Source organism: Enhydra lutris, unplaced genomic scaffold (genome assembly GCF_002288905.1).
Source record: "Enhydra lutris kenyoni isolate GAN:26980312 unplaced genomic scaffold, ASM228890v2 scaffoldscaffold7, whole genome shotgun sequence".
NCBI lineage: Eukaryota > Metazoa > Chordata > Mammalia > Carnivora > Mustelidae > Enhydra > Enhydra lutris.
Genome location: NW_019154091.1, coordinates 39,569,905 through 39,592,532, shown reverse-complemented (window position 1 = coordinate 39,592,532; position 22,628 = coordinate 39,569,905). Strand labels below are relative to the sequence as shown.

At 47.0% G+C, this 22,628-nt stretch overlaps 1 protein-coding gene across 1 annotated transcript; it reads right to left on the bottom strand.

Annotated features, from left to right (window-relative positions):
* Positions 1 to 367: 367 nt before the first annotated feature.
* Positions 368 to 21,514, bottom strand: LOC111142109 (epithelial membrane protein 1). The gene is made up of 5 exons (XM_022495076.1): positions 21,290 to 21,514; positions 6,133 to 6,246; positions 3,793 to 3,889; positions 3,539 to 3,679; positions 368 to 2,782 (listed from the first exon to the last, which is right to left on the bottom strand). The coding sequence occupies exons 2-5, from the start codon at positions 6,208 to 6,210 to the stop codon at positions 2,616 to 2,618; spliced, it is 483 nt and encodes a 160-aa protein (XP_022350784.1). The 5' UTR covers positions 6,211 to 6,246; positions 21,290 to 21,514; the 3' UTR covers positions 368 to 2,615.
* Between the last annotated feature and the right edge of the window lie 1,114 nt (positions 21,515 to 22,628).

Sequence of the window (22,628 nt, the reverse complement as noted above, 5' to 3'; positions counted from 1 at the left end):
TTCTATTGTTAATTCCAGTCCTTATTGCTCACAGAAAGCATTAAAGTTTTCCTTTTCTCATCTGTCCCATAGAGATATGCCCAGTTTATGCAATGAATGGGTTTTTGCAAAGGTATGTATGTGATGCATACCTTTGTAAATTGCTTTATATTTTGAAGACACATTAGAGGAATTGGCTATTTCAAAGAAACTTTTCAAGTATCTCATTTCTTAATGTCATAAGTCATGCTGATTCAAGACCCATGACATCTCCCTGATGTAGCTTATGAAGTTCTATTTTTTGCTTTAGAGGTTTAATTAATGTTAAGATAAAACTATACCTAATAACATTCATTTGCCTGAAAGAGTTTTTGTAGAATGCCTAATGTATTACCAGAAAGTAGTTTAACGTCTCAAATAAATGCCAAGTTGTTCAAATCGCACTGATCGACAACTTCGTTAAGTATAAATGTCACTATTATCTCTACTGTCCTGCATTTTTTTAGGAAGAAAACATTCACACGGTGAAGGGAATCAGAATCTACTTTTATGTCCCTAGAGTTATAAACATTTGTATCAAAATATTTACATTTATAGAATATGAAATATCAATCTATTAAAGGAGAAGCCAGATACAGTACTAGAACAACCCACCAATGTAATGCAAATTACATGAGACATAAATGTCACAGAAATAAAGTAAAAGACAAGGGAATACATGGTTCACTCCAGTCATAGTTTGACTTTTCAACATAATGCGAGTATCTCTTTTGAGTATATCTGATATGTAAGTATGCTTCTGCACATAAGACAGCCTTCTATAATCATGTGATAATTAAATCATATAAAAAAGTTCATCATTCCACAGTTCTTGCTTGCCATCTCTCTACCCCCAGCCCGTGTAATCTGGTGGCCTGTCCTCAATATTCCCTTAACCAGAATGAACATAGAGCAATATATTTAGTCATAGTCCTTTTACATAAATACCAGCAATCATGGCATGACAACTCCCCAGAAAGGAAAAGTGTGTAAGAAATGGGATAAGGAGAGAGCTGGGAGAAGGAAAAGTAGGCAAGATGTCTCACATTCCCCCTGGGGTAGATCTTCTCTGGTAATAAAGGAAGTATCTTCCCAAAATGACCCCTTTAGACAGAATCTGAGATGGCTTGAAATAGCTGCTCCAGGCCAGAGCAATGCTGCTTCCCCAGGAATAACATACATCTACTAAGTCCTATATAGAAATGCTCCTATGGCAACACACAGCCCAATTGCCAACTGACTGGGAACCACAGGAGTTTTTGCTTTTTATTTTTTCTCTTAAAGAAAATATGTGTCTATCACCTATGTTTTTATTTGTCTCATGGGAATTTTCTAATTTTCCTGGGAATGCAGGCACTCTGTTCTAATCATGACTGAAATCTAGTATGCTTAATACTTTACAATTATATAGCACCTTTCCCCCAAGGATCTATTTGGTTTTGGTTTGTGTGTGTTTTACTAAGCTTCCAGAATTGCCCTGCCTCACTTGCAGGATAGACAGGGCCTCTGAAAGGCAATGGCTCCAGCCCATGTCAGAGAGAGAGCTACCACTGAGACTAGAAGTTCTGATCCCCAATGCAGATAATTTTTTTTTTTTTTAGGAAAAACGTCCTCCAAAGTTATAATTTAGAGGGAGAGTAATAAATCATGTTACAAGAAGTCATGTCCATCTCTCTCCCAGTATGTGCTTAAAAGAAACACTGATCGCATGAACAGGGGATCCTAAAAACAACCCTACTGTAGCACTGTCACGAGACTGCCCCTTGGTCTCATCATTTGTGTGGTGCTTTCACCACAGAACTGGTCATGAGTGGCTACAGAAATGCCAAAAGAGCTGCTTTGGCTTTAAGCAAGAGGCCTAGCAAAGTCCACAACATGAGTTCTCTGTGAGGGACAACTGCGTGAGGTCCAGTCTGGGTTCTGACCAGCCCCCAGGCTTTCCCCTGGGATCCTCTTTCTTGGTTTAACTCACCCACCAATTTGGCCTTAGGACTTTATGTCTTTCTCCCATTTCATCACAAATACCACTGAGTTCCACAGAGTTAAATATCTGTTCTAAAGAGGGCTAATGGCTCACAGGCCAAAGCCCCCTCCTACAGGCCCTTCAGACTGGAATGTGATGTTCTGCTTTGGGTCAGAAAGGCGGGATGGCTTCCAGGCTTGGCACAATCAACACAAAAACAAGATCTGTGCTTGCTGGAACTTGTACCGCTATTTTAACTTGATGCAATAGGTCTGAGGACCGCAGTGCGAGACCCAGAGTTCAGCCTCAGGAGTGGAGCCAGTGGTGCGGCAGCTGGTGGGTCCCCAGGCAGTGTGTGTAACTAAGAACAGCTGGAGGCCAAGTCTGGTGGCTGGAGAGAGGCTCTCCAGCTGAGAGAGTAGCAGAGAGTAGCCAACTACTCCCTCCCTAGGGCAGGAGCTCCATGGTAGAGAACCTTCCCAGGAATGGTTTGGATTTCCAGCCTCTCCCACCCTCCTTCCCCTCCCCGCCCCCCCTTGGGTTTTCCTGCGTGGTATCTTCCACTTCCCTCCCAGATTCAACGGCTTTCTTCTCCCCACCCCCTGCCCCAGGATCCCCATGAACTCCTTTGGCCTTATTTCTTTCTCAGGACTAGATAGAGCACGCCAATGATGAAGCTAAAGCAGAAGCAGATCCAGGTCAGGATGAAGGAGTAGCCATGGTGACTTTTGGAGTAGCTGGTCCCATAACCACTGGCATAATGATGAGTATAGATGGACACTCCGACCATAATACACAACCCTACAAGGGGGAAAAAAAAAAGACCTCATTTTTTGGTTTTGGGTTTTTTTCTATTAAAACCAAGAAAAAAATTGTGTAACTTTTAAAAGATTCAATTTCCCTCATAGTAAAAGGAAATTTTACTGGGAAAATAAAATCTGACTGTTTAGCCCCATAGGATAGCTCTGTTGATTGGCCTTGAACCAACCTTGATGGTTGTGTTGATAAAACCTGAGGTGTTTGGGCTCCCATACCCACACCGGTTTGTGTAGCTACAAGTGCGAAGTAAAACAGAGAACTTCACATCCACCACCTGGCTTTTCCTTCAAGACCCCAGCCTATGTAGGCGGGCTGCCCAGGATGTAAAACGACATAGCCTTTCACCCAGTTATGGGTGTTGGGGAAGACCAACAGAAGGATGAGAACAGGAACTCGGGCGTGCACTATGGCAGTGGCTTTGTCTAAGGACACCCACCTCCCTGCCCTCAAGAGTCTCCTGTACAAGGGCATGCAATGGGCCCGGCCACTTGGTCGCCTGGCCACTTGGTCGCCCCACCCCCACCCCCGGGAGCATTAGGTTTAAATAGGGCAGCGTGTTTAAAGCACAGGACAGTACTAATTCCAAGCTCCAGCAGAGGTTCTCAAAAAGAGAACAAACAAGCAGAGGAGAAAATTGTCCAATGCAGCTTCACTGAGCCGGGTGCTCCTCTGTCCAAAGTGCCATGATTGCCCATGGTAAGGCCGCCATACAGAGGAGCCCACCCCTAGGATACTCACAGCACACCAGCATGGTGGCCCCGGAAAGGAAGAAGCGGTTTCCCTTCTCCATGGTGAAGAGCTGGAACACAAAGACCACGAGGGAGATGACGGAGAAGATGATGGAGAGGATCATGAATGCCTGCACCGCCTTGAGGGCATCTGTGGACACAGGAAGAGGAGAAGAAGGGTATTAGGCTAAGTGGTCCCTGGCAGGGTGCATGTTTCCCTGACCACCCGAATGTCAGTACTGAACACAGTTCCCTAAGACATACCTTCGCTGGCATATGACAGCACGTAATCACAGCCACCAATGGTACAGTTTTTCCAAAGACCAACTGATCCTTGTCTATCATCGGAAACCACCCAGACCTGAAACCAAAAGGAAACAAGCAATGGTTGAAAAGTTGACCCTTTGCTTTGAAAGGAAAAGAAATAGCAACTCAGATTTGGGTCAGGATCGAATCTTCAGCAACACCCCACATTGAGCCTCAAATAAGGCTAAGCACCCCCACCTCTTTGTGGAAATGAGGTCTGACAAAAACAAAAGCCACAGAGGTCCCAAGAGAAAAGGTGAAAGATTGTGTGACTGAAGAAAAATCACACAGTTTCTCTGGGCTTCACATTCCTCCTTACTTAACAACAACAAAAAGGAAGTAATTAAATCGTAGTGGTTTAAAATTCTGAGGTTCTAAAAAGCAGAAACACAGAATGAGCAATTGGTGTTAAGTATGTACCATCCATTCGCTCTCTCAAGACCGTTTTAGGGGCACCTGGGTGGCCCAGTTGGTTAAGCGTCAGCCTTCTGCTCAGGTCATGATCTAGGGGTCCTGGGATCCAGCCCCACAGGGGGCTCTCTGCTCAGCGGGGAGTCTGCTCCTCTCTCTCCTTCTGCCCCTCCCCCCTGCTCATGTTCACTCACTCTGTCTCTCTCTCAAATAAATAAATAAAATCTTTTTAAAAAGACCGTTTCATGTAACAGCCTAAGGGGGTTAGAAAAAAAGAAGAAGGAAAAAACCGCTCAACTGGAGGCAACTAGGAAACGTGGACAACGAAGGAAACAGCAATGAGTCTTGGTGTCAAGAAGCCATTTCCATCTCGGGGCACCTGGGTGGCTCAGTGGGTTAAAGCCTCTGCCTTCGGCTCAGGTCATGGTCCCAGGGTCCTGGGATCGAGCCCCACATCAGGCTCTCTGCTCAGCAGGGAGCCTGCTTCCCCCTCTCTCTCTGCCTGCCTCTCTGCCTCCTTGTGATCTCTGTCAAATAAATAAATAAAATCTTAAAAAAAAAAAAAAAAAAAAAGAAGCCACTTCCATCTAAACGGAAGGACGTGGGGGCCCCTGAAAGTAGAATAGTGACCAACATGTATTCCCCAAGGCTTGCTGTGATGCCAATGTCCCTTCCCACCCTGTCCAACAAAAATACTTACTCTTCTGGAAGACAAGCACCCAGAACACCCGTTAGAATGAGCACTGCTGGAAGGACAGGGCCCAGGATGTGTGATCACCTGCTCTTGATTCAATAAACAATGGTATGCCAAGCCCAGTACTAGGGGGCTGATAATTCAGATACTCAGCCCTCTGGGAACCACTGATGCAGTGTGAAGTCACTGACCAGGCTTGTTACCCTGAGAGCCCTGGGGGTTGGGGCACCGAATGGCTGACCTGCACTCTGGAGGAGGGCTCACGGGCAGCCTTGCTCGTGCTGACCACATCCACCAACGGTAGCAAAACGCTTTTATCTGAACTTCAAAACCCATTTGTCCTGTAGCTGTAACAAGGACGCAAACAGATTCTGGAGCCACCGTTTGCCGCCCTATGATGGGTGGCCTTGATTTTTACGGGCCAGGATCCGTCTTGTCTCTTTCCGAGAAAAGCACAATAAAAGCCACTCTGATGCTACAAAGGGCCGCTAGAGGTCAGAGCAGCCCAAGCCTCAGAGAAAAATATTTTTGCATTGTTTTGCTAGAGTGAGTGAATTCCGTGGAACCAGGTTAATCTGGCACAATTCCACCTTCACACGCTCCTATCGGCTCAGAATTCGAGCGTGTCGGTCTGGCAACCAAAGCTTCTCGTCTCATCCTTTTCTAACCAGGGTTCCCAGAAGGAAAGGAAGCTCTGCTCTCGCGCAGGGGGAGGGTGGTGGGGTGGTGCTGACCACCGTTTGGCCAGAACAAAGCCTCTCCCTCTCACGGAGGCATCCTGGCTAGCACCCCTGCTTGGAATGCACCCCTCTGCTCCTTCCGCGACTCATCCTCCGCCAAGAAACCCGCCCATCTACCCATCCCCCCTCAGCTCCACCTCGGAGAAGGTTCTGCCAGAGACTGAAGAAGCCTCATTGTCTTCTCCAGCCCCTTACCACCTCCAGCCCTGGCGGGATCCCTTTGGTAGACACCGGCTTTTCTCCTCCTGCTATTTCATTGTTTGAAGTGCCAGTGGGTGTTGGGGTTCTTTTTTTGGTTTTTGGTTTTGGGTTGTTGTTTTTTTTTTTCCCCACGACTAAACTGCATATTCCCCGAGGGGGAGGGATTGTGGCTCAAACTTCTTTTGTAGTAACTTATGTAAATATTCAGATAACTTCTGGGTGAATGAATGAACAGAAGAACGTATTACTCACGTTGGCAATGGTACCGACAAATAACATGATGCAAGTGGCGATGTGGACCACAAAGATACCAGCCAGTAATACCAACATCTTGGCTTCTTGATGCCTCGAAGAGCAACGAGAGTTCTGAAAAGAAAAAAGATGGGGGAGGGGGGATGGGGGGCGAGGTTACTGTCAGATTCAATCAGACCATTCAGCGTTCCCACACGTGTGGACTGTCTGCTAAAATTAGGAGGAGCTGCAATAAAAACCATCACAATTTCATTATAATTTCCTGAAAACATGTTGTTAACCTAGTTTCCTAAATGCCTATTCGTCGATTTACATATACCTAAATATAAACATGATTCTGCTTCTCAAATATCTATATACTCACCTCTCTAATAAAGCCTGTTTCTAGAAAAAAAAAAAAAAAAAAACACTTTATCACCGTCAATGTTTTATTTTGTTTGTGTTTTAAGAACCAAAATAAGACTTTGATTTTTTTTTTTTTAAAGGCCTTTTCACAGCTATCCTTTCCAAGTCTCTGTGCAACGATGTCATATAAATTTCCGTTTTCCACTAGGGAAGTGTCCATGGCTCTATCAAACTGTTCGCCCAGAGATATTAATAGAAGTGGATCCCTTCTGCCCAACAGCCGCTTTTACTCGAGGCCCATGGACTGAATAGGCTCCTAATTTGCTCCCGGATGAGATACAAAATGTAAAAGCCACAACTTCTGTTATTATAATGCTGCTTGGCAGTCAATAATTATAACAACCTAATTACAGTGTAATGGTCTGATCACCTACTGACTGAATATTTCAGGTTTTTATTGTTGTACCTGAGCCTTTGGGCTGCGTCTGCCTCATAGTATGGACTCTGCTATTGGTCTAGGGCATGATGCTGTATTTCCTTTGATGCAGTATGTCGGTTCTGGGGCTTTAGAAGTATGCAGACGGAAACATCACTAAATGAGCCTTCTATTTGTGCATGACATTGACACACCATTCAACCCTGCAGGACGCGGTGGAGAAGATGGGCAAATGCACAGATCACGTGGTGGGAGGATTGGGAATGAATACAGATTAAAAATGGGCATAGGTAAACCACACTGTTCAGCCATCATCTCAGCAGAGGAGAAGGGAGCCCATTGATCATGCAAGAAATCATAGAGAAGGGAGTTCATTGATCATAAAGAAAGTGTGAAGGATGCACATGGGAGTGGGTATTCTGATTTATGTAGCTGCAGAGGGAGGGCTCCATTCTCATGCTCAAGATAGCTATGATGCAATGCAGTCTCAAGGGACTTCAAAAGGAAAGAGCTGGAGGTTATTCACACCAGGGTGGATGTGTGGATGTCCCCACCTAGGGAGGAGATGGCTGGGCACATCCTGCAATTGTCCCCCTTCTCTCTCACACTCTACCTAATTTAATTGAAGCTTTGAGCCTGCTCAAGCTACTTTCCTATTGTCCCCGGTACTTAGTGGCCAGCACTGATGCTATGGTCTCAACACTTCAAGTGCCTTTTATCTCCTCTCACTTTCCACATCAGGTACTCAAAATCTAGAATGTTCTTTTTAAAAAAAAATATCTAGTGGCACCTGGGTGGCTCAGTGGGTTAAGCCTCTGCCTTTGGCTCAGGTCATGATCTCAGGGTCCTCGGATCGAGCCCCGCATCAGGCTCTCTGCTCAGCGGAGAGACTGCTTTCCTCTCCCCTTCTGCCTGCCTCTCTGCCTACTTGCGATCTCTCTCTCTCTCTCTCTCTCTCTCTCTCTGTGTGTGTGTGTGTGTGTGTGTGTGTGTGTGTGTTAAATAAATAAATAAAATCTTCAAAAAAATTATCTAGAATGTTCTAATGTACACAAAGGGGCCTTGCTCTTTACAGGTCAGGAATAACAGGCACACTGCGGCTTCCACCGTCCATCCCAACCTGCTCCAACAACCCCTGCCTTCTTTCCCAGTCCCAGCGTTTCCCTCCAACCCAGGCTGCTTTGTAGGGATTTGTCCAATTTCACTGTGAATGACAAAAATCATGGAGTTTATCCTGCTGCCTCAGGAGAGAGCTTGGAGATTTCATGCCTGCTGTGAATAATCTCCCCACACATTCAAATTCATTTTTGTTTTCCGAGGGTTCACGCATACCTCCACAATTTTCTGCTTGACTTTAATGCACTGGGAAAAGAGGTTTATGAATTGAACAGGTTGAGTTAGAATCACCTAGTCATGTCCTTCTGTTCTCCGTGTCCTCCTATATAAAAAGGGGGCCATAATGCCCATCACATAGGAAAATAAGAGGGTTATGAACCCTGTTTATGAAACTGGAAATGTCCACCACATGGCAGGTACTAATGGGGCTGCTTTGGCTGTGGTTATCAGCATTACTATTAGTATTCCGTGAAACTGAGAGTAGCTGTTACCAACATAGCAAGTCAGTTAGTCACCGGGCTACCCCATGTTAAGTACAAGTAGTGGGATATCTGCTATATATATATACACTTATATACACTTCACCGGGCAGTGTATATAAACCATTTTGGATCTCCTACAAATTGCCATTATGCCTAATACCTGCCCCGTGACTGGGGAGACTTCTAAGAACACACCCTGGGGAATGAGAAGGAGAAAGCTCACTCTTTTCATCCCTGTCCTGGCTGTCTTCCCAGCACCCCCAACATTCACACCATCACTAGATCCTGATCCTGCCCTTCCTGGGGAAAGGAAGAGGCTGACTGTAGGGAGTTACAAATATTGCATAACAAGTCATACGTTTAATCCAACTTGGGCTCTATAAATGTCGTTTTTATTCCTTTGGCTTCTAACTGACAAACATCCTCCTAACAGAGGGAAGTGATTGAGGGGCCCAGAATAGAATACAATACGCAAAGTGAGGCCTTTTAAATGAGGTGAGGAAAATGCTGTGAGTTCCCTGCCTTACCTGCTGCTGGGAATTCAGCAGCACTTTCTGTCTCCTTGGGTTGCTATGTAACCCTGCAGAGGAAGTCTCACATTGCTTTTGTCCCTTCTCACCCTCTCCATTTTGATGACTTGATCATTATTGCCTTCCACACACCATCTTCCTACTGGACCTCACTTTGGGCCATCCATGGCACCCCCTGCCTCTGGATCTCACTCTTGACCTAGAGGGTAATGGCCTTAGGAATGAGAGGTCCTATAGTGCCCTGCTGTGTAGTGTCCCCTGTTTTTCAGGGCCTGGCGCTTCCCCATGTGTATTGCTATTATGTCCTGGCCACTTATCCTTCCAACCAGTTGTCTGCAGAGGCTCTCTTTGCCTGACATGAGCAGTGTTTGGTCCCTGGCCTGAACACGGTGCATTTTAACTAAGTGTGCTCCGGTCTGCTTATGAAATGAGACCCACTGCCGCTGCCACAGGAACCAAGGCGGGATCTCACTCCTGATCTAAGCCAAAGCCCCACCGGATCATTATTCCCCTGCCTGGGGCAGGCTGGAGGAGTGGGTGAGGTTATCAAGCAAAGAAGTTGACTCTCTTTCATCTCAGATTCCTGTGATTGGGACACATCTGTCCACCAAGGAAAGGAGCAGAATGTCTTCGATTAGCTGGAGCTCTTAGTGTACAGAACGCATAATTCCCTCTGCCTTTGGCCGCTGCATCCCACTAGAAGTAAGGGCTGTTTAACTGGAGTTAGCTCATAATGCATCTACTTTCTCCATCTTTTCACTGCCCCTCATTTGTCAGGTTCCATTAGTGTCATCCATTGTCAGCTTAGACGGGCTTCCATTGTTTTCAGTGGCCCCCCAACACATCTGGAAACAGAACAAACTATTTTCTTCAATTTCTGACCTGGATTATCCCCCGTTACCCAGTCCCTATGCTAGAGAGCCCCCAGCAGAGAAACCCTCAGCCAAAGGTAGGGTAGAAGGGCAGATCTTGATATCCTTACAGACAAACCATGAGAGCCACCCAGTGGGTGAATGTCTGGAGATCTATCCAATAGCAGAGCATAATGGGAATAATAACAGAAGGTCTCAGGCTCTTGAAACTTCCACCCACCCACTACTTGCAGTGTAGCTTGCAGGGAGACTGATTCCTTACCCTGGTGTGTATCTTGTGTCATAAAAAAGCACTGAAAAGAGACCGTTTCTGAACATCCATATCATTGGAGGTATTGGCTGCTACAACTTTCTTTCTTGGCAATTTGTTTCACTAAAACAGGAACTGGCTTCTTCCTCACATCGCTCTAAAATGTTCTGGAGAGCACCCTCCAGTGGAAAGCAAACCCTTAGTCCCAGCTGGGCAGCTCACACCGGAGAGTACAAAATAACAGCATTGCAATCCTGGACAATTAGGTGCCATGCCTGCCCCTCAGAGCATTTGGTGCACTGGGCAGTCCCAAAGTTTGTCAGCTGGTTGCTGGGAACTCCCATAACATTACATATGGTACCTTAACTCTCAGACCCAAGCCCACAGAGCTAGGCCAATCACAGTGTTCTCAAAGGATAGGACATCCACTGACTGTTCTATGTGAGGTGCCAGGAACACATTTCTCCACCCATCACTGTAAGCAGAGTAGGACTTCTGGGGACTGGGGTACTCAGGGCTATCATGGCATTGAGTGCAAAGCTGAGAAAAGTATGGGAAGCATGAATGTTGACTCTAGAGAGAAGTTGAGTGTTAAGAGAAAAGGAAGTTAGAGATTTAGAGCCACACATCAGCTCTCTAATATCCCTTTTCTGTTGTTCTTTCTTCCAAACGTGCAGGCCAGCCAGTTTCCTTCCACCACCACCATCTTTTTCTGTTGACCATTCTTCCCCTTTTCTTCTCCACTGCCCAGCCCACAGAGGAGCTGCAGTCTCTTTAAGCTCCTAGTCCTGATGCAAACCTCACAACCACTAACTATTCTAGATTTGGATTAAGTTCTTTGCCAAAAGAAAATTATTACAGTGAGTGGAAATGACCTTGAGAATTACAACTGCTGGTGATTGGAGGAATAAATGACTAATTAATGTGGGGTGAGGGTCGGGGAGATTACTGTCCTCTCCAGTTGTCTCAATTCACTTAAATCTTTATTGGTTTCTTACCTTCCTCTTATGCCTTCCTACTCCCCTAAAATATGAAAGAATCAAAGGAACATAGCTCTGAAACTACTTTGCATTGCCTCTTTGCCTTTGCTTTTAGGGTGCTCTGGCCACGAGAAATCAATCAGGCCCCTGTGAACACCTTTCCTTTTCTGATGAGTACCTAATACTGCAGAGACTTTGAGGATAATTGACTTCTAAAGACGCAGTAGGGGAGTTTAGATATTCGTAATTTGGATCCATGGTTATTAAGCTAGGGTCAGATAACTTCTTCCTGCTATGGAGTATGTGTATTTATTCAACCCCTGGCCTCAGAGTCTGGGGGAAACAGTTCTTTAAGGGTGGTCTAAGTCACAGTAATTGGGAACAATACAACAGAACAGAACAATCAAAAACCCACTTCTCCAGCAAAGGAAGTGGTGGAAATCCTGGGCTTGACTCACTGAAGAACTAGCCTGAACCTGGGTGTGTAACATAATCAGAAACGGGGGTGGAGGGTGGGGAGGGCAGGGGCTGCTTGAGCAGAGGGGAGTCTCGCAGAGCTCAAATGTCCATGAATCATTTGCGAGTGGGTGAGATTCTCCCAGACAAAGGCACGGTGGAGGCATCCTCTACCAGATGGTGCAAGAATGCTTTCTGAGAGCATGTGAATCGGCTGGCTAGCTAGAAGACGGTTCAGTCATTTTCCTGACCGCCTTGGATAACCCCGTCTTCTCTGGGGAGAAGACAGTAATAATGGTCAGCTGCCAAATCCCCCATCTCTCCTTCCTCTCATCCCAATTTTATTGCCCAAAGCAAGTCAGGTCATGAGTTCTTCCTCCATTATTTACCCCACATCTATTCCTTACTTCCTGCTCATGTTGTCCTTGCCTCGTTCAGATCCTAGCCAGCACCACAGCGTCAGCCCCTGGCATGATCCTCCTTCCGAGCTCCTCCCTCTCTGACATATCCCCCGCATCACTGCATTATCCGACCTTATTACTCCTCTGCTCAAAATCCTCCAAACACCTCACCACCCCTCCCATTCATCACTGAGAAAGAGGCTCCAAACACCTTACTCTGGTCCTGGAAATCCTCAGAATATGGTTTCCAAAGAAAAAGCCCTGTTTTTAAAATGCCCTTCTTCCAGGAACTACCTATCGAACATTTTTCAAAAAAGCTCAAATTCTGCCTCCTCTAGGAAGCCTTCCCAACCTACACAGTTCAGAAGTACTCATTTTCCCCACCACGCTATAGTCCTTACATAGCCTTTTATTAAAATCCCTAGAGGCAGCCTGTCTGGTAACAGAATTACTTACAGAATTATTTGGCTCCCCATCTCCTAAAGTTCTACGTTTCTGAAGGAAGAGTCTTATCTACGACAGGTACCAGGTAAACTTCCATTCAGTGAGCAAATAAACGTTATTAGGAAGGCAATTTTTTTTCTTACATACATGAATTTTAGTCCTTTGTAATTTTTAGAAATTACTTATACACTACTATAGCTATGTATTGAGCATCTTATCACATGCAAATTCTGTGTTACATATTGCTATATAAATATCTTTGTAAACATATGAATTTCCTGAGTAACTTTGACATTTGAATTTGCAAGAGTATATATGTGTTTGCTGCCTTTTATTTAAGAGGAAATAAGTAGATACAAAGAAAATATCTTACATTTCTAAACACTAATTTGTCCACGGGTTTAACTTTTCTCTTTAAGTTATAGAATCTCTGGACTGAGAAGAGGGGCCTTAAAATTCCTCCCCAATATATGAACCTCAAATACAAACCTAAATCACAGAACTATCTGAGCCATGCTTAAACTCCTCCCGTGGCAGGGAGCTCACTACTTGCCAAGACGCTCCCATTAGGAAGCCCTTCTGACAACACCTCAGAATCTGCTCTTGGCAACTATGACCCCTGATCTTAGTTCTATCCTTAATCTAAAACGGCCTCTTCAGACCTCTTCTAGAATGGCCACCTTTGTAGCAGAGCTCTCAGGCTACCAGAGAACTGGCCAAAGGACACCACCTAAGATCCCCAAAACTCAATCACGTCATAACACAGTCCTCATTTTATTCAACTGTAAACATGATTCTGTGTTTTCGTTGATTTATGTTTTCCCAATTAGGAAATCTCCATCTCTTTCTGTAAACTGCAAACCTTGAAGAAAGCTGCCTCACGCCCTCTGACCAACGACGTGGTGTTTCCTGCAAGGCACAGAGAAGATGGAAGACAAAGCTGCCCCTGGTCACATGATCTCCGGGAGTCAGCCCCCACCTCCGTGTCGACTCCCCAGCCGGACGGCCAGTGGCTGCCACTTCTCCTTTCTACTCTCTACGCACCAGTATCATTCTGCTTTGGTCAGTTTGTTTTGATGTGTTTGTGTCCCATGGAGGATGATTTGGGTTGGCAAAGTGGACGTCCATTTAACACAAAAGCAGAAAAGGAAACACTCTCTTTTGGGAGCAGTCAGAGAGGATGTATCCGGAGGAGGAAAAGGCTGGGATTAAAAGCAGGTTGAGTGGATGAGACCTTGGATGAGCTCTTCTGGCCATTGTTATTGTTGTTTTATGTCAGGCGTACTTTCCATTCTAAATATTGTTTTTACGTAGGGGTGGGAGAGGGGAATGTTAATTTCTCCGTGGGAAACACGGGGAGAGAAAGGATCCCAAAGGACCATTTCCTCTGCCTCTGGATATCTGATGTTTGGTGTGGAGGAAAGAATTTCAGGTTGTCCCTCAATATACCCACGTTATGCTGGGGCCTGATGTTTTCACGTGCAAGGCAGGTTGTATGACCAGGAGAAACATCAGGAATCGATCCACAAAAGTAACTACATGCTCTATGTTTTCATGGTCTTGGGGGGAAAGGGAGTTCCATTTCCCAAATGTGGTCTGACCATAATAAGTGAGGGTTCTTATAGAAAGAGTAGGGTGTGTCTGACACTAGTGTAAAGGGGCACAGACTCTTGCATAGTTAGGGATGAAGAACCAGGGGACAGGGTGGGGTAGCAAGCATGCAATTAAAAAAAAAAAAAAAAAAAGGAAGGAAGGAAGGGAGGATGTAAGGAGGGAGGGAGGAAGGGGGGAGAAAGAATAGAAAAGAGAAGAGAAGAAAAAAGAGAAGAGGGAGGAAGGGAAGGAGGGGAGCACCTATTAGACAAAATCTCAAACAAACTTTGCCTCTGAGTAACTGCTGACTCTGGGAAAATCCCTCTACCTCCAGCTGGTGGCCTTCTACAGAGATAGGAGTATACAGTGGTAGAGCATGGGTTCCGGGTTCAAATCCCGATGCCACAACTTTTTTTTTTTTTAAAGTTTCAGTGTTGTTGAGGTATACTGGACATATTAAAATTGCCAGATATTTAACGTGCACACTGAGGTGATTTGTTGATTGACTACGACACTTCTTAATTGGGATCTATAGACCTCAGAGGGCTAGTGTGAGGACTCGTGCCTGACGCAAAGGCTATAGGGTTGTCGGTTTTCTTTGTGGTACTTGATGTACAATGAGGCTCGGGAGGCAGAGTGGGCTGTAAGCTTCTCTGGCCGAATCTGAGGACCAGCTACTGCCGAAGGCAAACGAGGAGCATGAATCTTGTTTTCGCAAACGCTCCCAAGGAGAGTAACCTCTCTCTCTCTCTCTCTCTCTCTCTCTCTCTCTCTCTCTCTCATTTCCCCTTGTCCTCCTTCCCGTCAAGGAGGGGGTGGATCTGGCAACATCTGCAAAGGCTCAGGCCAGCCCGGGCCGCGTTGCCGGGGCCAGCCCACGCCCCCAGACCGCAGCTGGCCGGGCCCCTGGGCGATGTCCCCCGGTGCGGACAGAAGCTGCAGCTGTCTTCTGCTTCTGACAAAAGAGGAGTGTTTTGGCGACCAGAACGTCTTCAAGGGCGGGGTTGCCCAGACGGTAACTCGTAACTCGGGTTTGGGACGAAAATCAAGGTGTGGCCCGGGCCCCGCGGCGCTTGGGCGGGTCGCCAGTAGGTGGCGGCAACACGCCGTCCCCGGCCCAGCCTGGAGCGCCCGCCGAGCCGCGAGCGACGCCGCCTGCCCCGAGGCCGGCCAGGGCGCGGGGTGGGCCGCCGGGGATCTCAGTCTTGGGGGATGGGAGGGCGCTGGGTTCTTTAGGGGTCGAGACGCATCGAGGTGCTTTACTCCGATCCCTGAACAAAGGCGGAAATGCAGTTTCCCCAGAGCTCAGCCAGAATCCGAACAGAAGCCCACTCTCTCCCCCTCCAGCATCTTCTCTCTCCCGGATTCGTCTCAGGGTTCGGCAGACGTTCTAGAACTTCTTCCAGAGCTCCCCTTCGCTCTGTTCCTTCCCCCCACCGCCTCAACCCTCCACCCCCGCTCCTAGTTAATCAGAAGGTCAGCCGGGCCTCTCCAAACGGTGCGGAGGGGGGTCTCCTGCTTCCTGTCCTACCGCTGAGGAGGCCCACCAGCAGAGTCAGCTCTGCGAGTCCCCCCGGAACGCCCACACCAGATCCGCACACTGCGAGCCCTGAGAGAGGCTTCCAACATTCCATCCTGCTCCCCGCCCCGCTCGCCCGGGTCCCTTCCCCACCACAGCCACATCCGGCAAAGGGAAGCGGGAACACACCCACCAGCCCAACTCACGGTTTCTGGGGTTGAAAACCTCTTTCCAGCTCCCCAGCCCCAGCCCCCTAGGGAGGGGTCTTTGATTATTTGAATGAAGCCAAAGGACCAAGGACCTCATTTTGCTCTTAGCTCTGATCTGACCCTTCTGAAAAGAGGGAAAACGTCAGGGGCGATCGCTGCCCCGTTGGCATAAACACTCAGTGGAAATTCAAATGACACCAAGCCTGTATTGACCCGTATTTGTTGCTTGACACCCCCCCCCCCCTTTGAGGGGATAAAGAACAGAATATTTGGCCCTAAGGACTGTTCTGAAACAGTGGGGGTGGGTAGTCCCCAGACAAGAAGGGAAGGAAATAAGGGGCACCTGGGTGGTTAATTTAAGTTTCCGCCTCTTGATCTCAGCTCAGGTCTTGATCTCAGGGTCCTGAGTTCAAGTCCCATGCTGGGCTCCACAGTGGGCATGAAAGAAAAGGAGGAAGGAAATTGGAATGAAATCCTCCTCACACTTCTCCCTTGCTCTTTGGCCTTCTCCCTGTCTTTCTCTTTCCACTTCACTCTTTCTCCCTCTTTCTAAAGCTTTCCAGTGGCACCTTTCCTCTCCCTCAACACAGAGGCCTAAGGAAATGCGGGCCTTTGCACTTGCTCCCTCCCTCTCCTCTACTCCTATTCTTGCCCATCCACACCTTCACAACCACACCCTCCCACTGAGCTGCAGGCTCCCAGATAAGAGGGTGGAGTTCCTTTCCCAGGACCAGCTCTATTTTTCCCTGAACCGGGTTTGGTTACCGGTGAATCCCTTGCTGTGGTCAGTGTCTTAACAGGCTTCCAGAGCCTGCCTCTTCTCACCAGAGCTAGTACCCTTGATGCTTCATTACTCAAACCCCTTCCCTGTCTTCCCAAGCTGGGTGAATGCTCATTGCTATCTGATGATAAGGCCTAAGGAATCTCAGAGTGGGTAAGCAGAGGAGGCTGCCTGGACCCTCAATCTTCCCTAAAATGCCCTTCAATGCAACACGATGCCTCGTTTAAATTTCTACCAATTTTTATGGATTACACCATTAGCACGAGCCTAGGGATTTCCAAAACAGGACTATAACATCTTAGAACGCTAGAATTTCAGAGCCACAAGGGGCCTTGGAGACCATCAAGTTCAGTTCCCTCAGTCAAGAAGACAGGTAACTTGCCCATGGTTCTAGGGCAGAGTCGGGCTGAGACCACAGCCCTCCAGCTCTCTGTTCAGTCACTCCACATCGGCCCCAAGATTCTTGCCCCCACTTTCAACCACTGTGCCTACGTTTTCAATTTTAAGGACCTCATTTGAACCTCATTTGAAGGACCTCATTTGAACCTCAGAGAATTCATAAACAGACTCTGGAACTACAAAAGCTGCCATATCCCTATAAAACCAAAGGCACCAAGAGCAGAGGAGTCCATTTTAGTTCCAAGGAAATGCCCATATCCAAAACAGGGAAGAAAAAGCTGACCCAGAGATTTTTAAAAAGGAAGAGAGAAAACAGCAAACTTCACAAGGGCTTGTACTTTTATCTTTGTGCTTCTGTGTCAGTGGATCTCCCAGTTAAATTAAGAGAATTATTTTTACCCAGTCAGGGCACCTGGGACTGAAGTGTTATAAGAGTGGTCTCACAATGTCTGTGTTTGGGAGGTGGGGTACTGTGAATTCAAGACAACTAATTGGAACCCTACTTGGGCTTCCTTGATTACTAAATAACAATTCGGGATCATCTAAGCAGAACCAGAAAGAGTATTGGAAAGGAGAAATTTATGGTCAGAAAGTTTCAGATCTACCCTGGCTGAAGCTGATGAGCTCTTCCCCAGGGCTGACATCCATCTTGCAAGCCAGCAATTAGTCCGGGGTTACAATGGATTGGCAACTTGTTCCTGTAGTTCTCATGACAGGTGGTTAACAATGTGAAGGTGTGAGCTACAAGAACTATAAACCAAGTTATGGGATCACCGGAACAGGGCTGGGTTAGATGCCTGTGCCTCTGGTTTTGGACTCATTTAACCATGACCTCGTGGGTAGCAACTGGGTGTGTCCTTCTGAGTATGGACATCCAAGAGTCCCAGACATCTCCAAGCTTTTGTGTCAGGCATCCGGTAAGTTAAAGAAGAAACCATATTCATGTGTTTAGAAAATGAAATATCTCAGAATCCCATCATGTGGGTATAGCTGACTAGATATATAGTTTGAAAGCTTTAAAAATGCTTCCTGTTCTTTTTGAGTCTTAGGTCATAATAACCATACTGATCCAACAAGTTTCACCCATTAAATATTAATTAAGGGTTAGGTGTTTAGAGGATAAAGGGAACTGCGAAGAGCAACAACGAAATCGGAATAGAGAATTTCTGTGTACCGAGGACTGCAGACCTAAGAACAAAGTATAGAAGTTACAGAGAAGCCAACTGGGCTGGATTTAAGATTTTCTAATAATTAGAGCTGTCCAGCAACGTGGGGCGGGGGGGGGGCGCAGCATGGAGGTGGGGAGCATGGAGGCGCACTCTGAGGTAGGAAGCCCCCCTACTCTGCATATTTTAAGGACATGCAAAATGGCCATCTGTCCAAGGTGGTGTTAAAATAGGATTTCTGCATATGGTGGGAGAATGAATGAATTGATCTTTCAAACTGAGAATCCCTCTCAAACTGAGAATTTGGTGTACAAAATTAAAAATAGAACATAACTAAATATGCCTTGTGCCCTTTTCTTTTTTTTTTTTTAAGAGTTTATTATTTATTTATTTGACAGACAGAGATCACAATCAGGCAGAGAGGCAGGCAGAGAGAGAGAGAGAGAGAGAGAGAGGAGGAAGCAGGCTCCCCACTGAGCAGAGAGCCCGATGTGGGGCTCCATCTCAGGACCTGAGATCATGACCTGAGCCGAAGGCAGAGGCCTTAACCCACTGAGCCACCCAGGCGCCCCTGCCTTGTGCCCTTTTCTGGGACCATTTTTCAGATCTGCTCCCCAGTCAGGCTCTGAGGAGTCTACAGAGTAGCATTTTGCTTCATCTGAAAGCCTTCTAGGGCTCTGACTGCGCTCTCTCCATTGACCCCAGAGCATCTGGCCTAAATGAAAGGCCCCAGAGCCCCCGCCCCTCCAGACCAAGCCAAGGGGCTCTGCAACCCCAGGTGGTCTTTATGGAGCCCACTCCCACGGGCGCCCCCAGGTCTGGATGGTCGCCTGGAACTGGATGAGGATGGGCCCAAGCGGGTCCCCGGAGGGGAAGCAGGAAGAGTTGGGAAAGTCACAGTCTTCCTGGTCAGTGGAAGGGATGTGCCCTCCGCTCCCTCAGAGATGTGCCCTGTCCTCCTAGGAGGTAGCCAGCCTCCGTTCTGGGATGTAGCCTGCTCTGGGCTGGCCCTTGATGGCCTTCTGCCAACTCCCAGGACAATATAGTGCCCTTAAACAATGTAAAATCTGGGGGGTCCTCTGACCAGGACGCCAGACCGGATGGCCTGCCGCCCTCCAGACAGCACTCCACCCCCGCCCCATTCTTCAGTCTGTGGCAGAATCCAGTGGGCCTCTGAGGGTGGGAGGGAAAAAATAACCCTCACATTTCAGGATTTTCAAAGACTTGCAGCTGAAATCCAGAAAAACTCCTGCCTCTAAGGAGCTCCCTCACTCTTTCTTTTTTTCTTTTTTTTTTTAAAGGTTTTATTTATTTACTTGACAGACAGAGATCACAAGTTGGCAGAGAGGCAGGCAGAGAGAGAGAAGGAAGCAGGCTCCCTGCAGAGCAGAGAGCCCGATGTGGGGCTCAATCCCAGGACCCTGGGATCATGACCTGAGCCGAAGGCAGAGGCTTTAACCCACTGAGCCACCCAGGCGCCCCTCCCTCACTTTCTTTTTGGAGGCATCGGGGAAAGCAGGAATTAGAATGGCATTTTCAAAATTGTCCTCAAGCTCCAGGAAATACCATTTATCATAGTGTATTTTCTCACTTCTAGAACTATAGCATAATGGGAAATGCTGCACAAAAAATGCAATTCAGGATGGTCTACACCCGCAGATTTCTCAGTGTTTTCTGTCTGCTGACCGCTGAAGTATCGCCTATAGTTTAAACTTGAACAAGAACTACAAGAAGATTTGTACTAGATTCATGGAACAGCATTACTATCGACTCTAATAATGGCTTCCCTTAATCCACAGCCATGTAATCTGGAAATAATAAACATTTTAAGCAAATGTGGGAGTTCCCTGCATCTTGAAAAGTTTCCCTTGCACTTAGTTAATCATCCCCTCGAGGGCGGTTTTACGAGGCGTCTGTGCAATGTACACGGGCTGATTATATTTAAATCTTCTCTTCCAACCAACGGCATTTCTGAAGGAAAAGCCTAATTTCATCAGACAAGCTGAATCCTGTCATTTTCCTCGGCTTGTTTATGTAGGGAGAAAATAAAACCAGCCTCTATGTTGAAATAGGCCACACCTCAACCAAAACGCTAACCCAAAACAAAACAAAACAAAACAAAACAAAAAGCAAATAGAAATCACCCTTCCTCCTTTCTCTAGATTCACGTTATGATTAGCATGAGTGTTTGCATTTGCACAACTGCATTTTGGAAGAGTGAGAAGATAAATGGTCCAAGACAATCACTGACTTCCATGAGGAAAAATCTCACATCAACCAAAAAAATCAGTTTATTATTGCTAAGATGGCATCTTTTCACTCAGCTCTAAAATTTCTAGGGTGGAAGCACAAAGCCATTCAACTTTTTTTTTTAAAGCAGGAACAGATGAAGTTCCCCTACCCCACCCTCTCCTCCCTGTTTCCCTCCTGTCTCTTCCCATCCTCTACATCTGGCAAGGAGAGAAGGAGCTCTGGTCTGGATTCCCCATCAGGCTGATTTGCACCAAATGAAACTCTCCCACATATTACTTGAAACACCAGTTGAAACCCCCCCCCCCACCTCTCTGTTTTCTTTAAAAAGCCCCATCCCCTCCTCCCACCTTGAAGGGAGAAGTAAAACTGATATTTAAACAAAAGTGAATGAAAAAGCTGAAAGACCCCTTTGTCTAAGCAACAGCAAAAGTGAACTAAAAAGCACCTATTGATCCATCATCCAAAAAAGATCAGCAAACGATGGACAAGAGAGACAACTCAAACCCTGAATGCATTTGAATCAAAACGGCCAACCTGGAAAACATCTGGCAAGTCCTTTCAAAGGTATGCAGTGTTTCCTCCGTAAAGAATCCCTTATCCCGGTGTGTTCCAAAGTCCTTGCTCCCTGCTCCCAAGCAAGAAACCAGTTCCTGCAAAACGTGATCACGGCCCAGGCCCGCTGAATTCCCCCGGGGCTCCCAACTCCCCCTGTCAAAAGGCATTTTCCCGAAACTCACAGAAAAAGTGGTCTGGGTATCCACTTGTAGCCAGAAGTTTCAAGAATTCAATCCAGAGGATTACAGGAAGAAAAAGCACAAGAAAAAAATTAAAAAGCAAGACTTAGATGACAAGGTCGGGAGAAGGAGAGCAGAGAAGGAAAGAGAAAGTTCACTGAGCTTCCCAGCGGCCCTGGAAGGTGTCCTACCTGAGGATTCCGGGCACTGAAGCACCCTGAGTAGCAGGAGCTGGTGGCTGCCCTGTCCGCTCTTCTGGAGGTATGTGACCGCAGTGAGGGGAGGGACCTGCTTCCCGGGGTTATAAGTTTCCAGCGCTGGTGTGCTGGGGTGTGTGATGGGCGGTTTCTTTTCACTCTGTTTTAAAGGAGTTTCTATGAATCAGTCTGACTAAAAAAAAAAAAAAAAAAAGATTTGTTGGTAAGTTACGCCCTGCTAGGTTGGCAGCTGGTCAAGAGAGGCTGGGAGTGAGCCATCAATTCAAAGAAGCCTGTTTAGGCTCTCTCTGACTCACACATACAGACCACAGTGGAAAAAGGAGTGACATTGCTTCAAATGAGTAATAGAAGTCACACAAATAGATCTGTTTACCGAAGCCCATTCCTCCTCACCGAAAAAGAGACTTGGTTACCATGGGCAGAGCCAAAACACAAGTTCTCTGTCCGAAGGTTCATCTGGGGAGGGGGAGACAAAGGGACACGGCCCTGCCCCCTGAAATCCTAGCTAATCATCCAAGGAGATCCCCATCCGTCCTCCCCCACCTAAGGCATCCGTGGCTGCCCACTGTCAAGAACGAGCAGATTGATTTTTTCTTTGCTTCCCCGCCTCACCCCTGTGCACTCTCCTATGGGCAGCCGTAACTCGAAGCCTGGGAACCAGGAGAGCACACACGGAGAGCTCTTGTAACCCAGGCTCTGACTGATGGAGCGCAGGCTAAACCCCAGGCTGGCCTTTAATTATACTCTGAATGCCCCTGTGGACTCCTCACATTCGGGAGCTAGTCCCCTGCTGAAGGACTTTGCTCTCTCATCTCCATGTAATAATCATCTGGACCTTGCTCCATAGTTGAGCTCCAGCAGGAGGGGCCCTGGAAGTCACCTAACCCCACAGCCCCGGCAGCAGTCCCTGGAGATGAGAGCTCAGATGCTGGTCAAGCCCACTCTCCACTTACTGGCTATGTGGCTGTGGACAAACGGACCTCCCTAGGCCAGTCTCCTTGTGCATCCAATGGGGGCAGAAGGTACCCATCTCACAGAGCTGTGGTTAGAAATACACCGAGAGAGGGGGTCCTGGGTGGCTCAGTCAGTTAAACATCTGCCTTTGGCTCAGGTCCTGATCCCGGGGTCCTGGGATCGAGTCTTGCATGGGACTCCCTGCTCAGCTGGGAGTGAGGCATCGTCAATTAGCAGAGGCAGCTTGGATCCCAGTCTGCCACATTCATTCAACTGTTTCTGTTCTCTGCTGCATAGGGACGACCTATTTTAATTCAAATTATTCTTCTGCAGTTATGCATTTATTCAACCAACACAC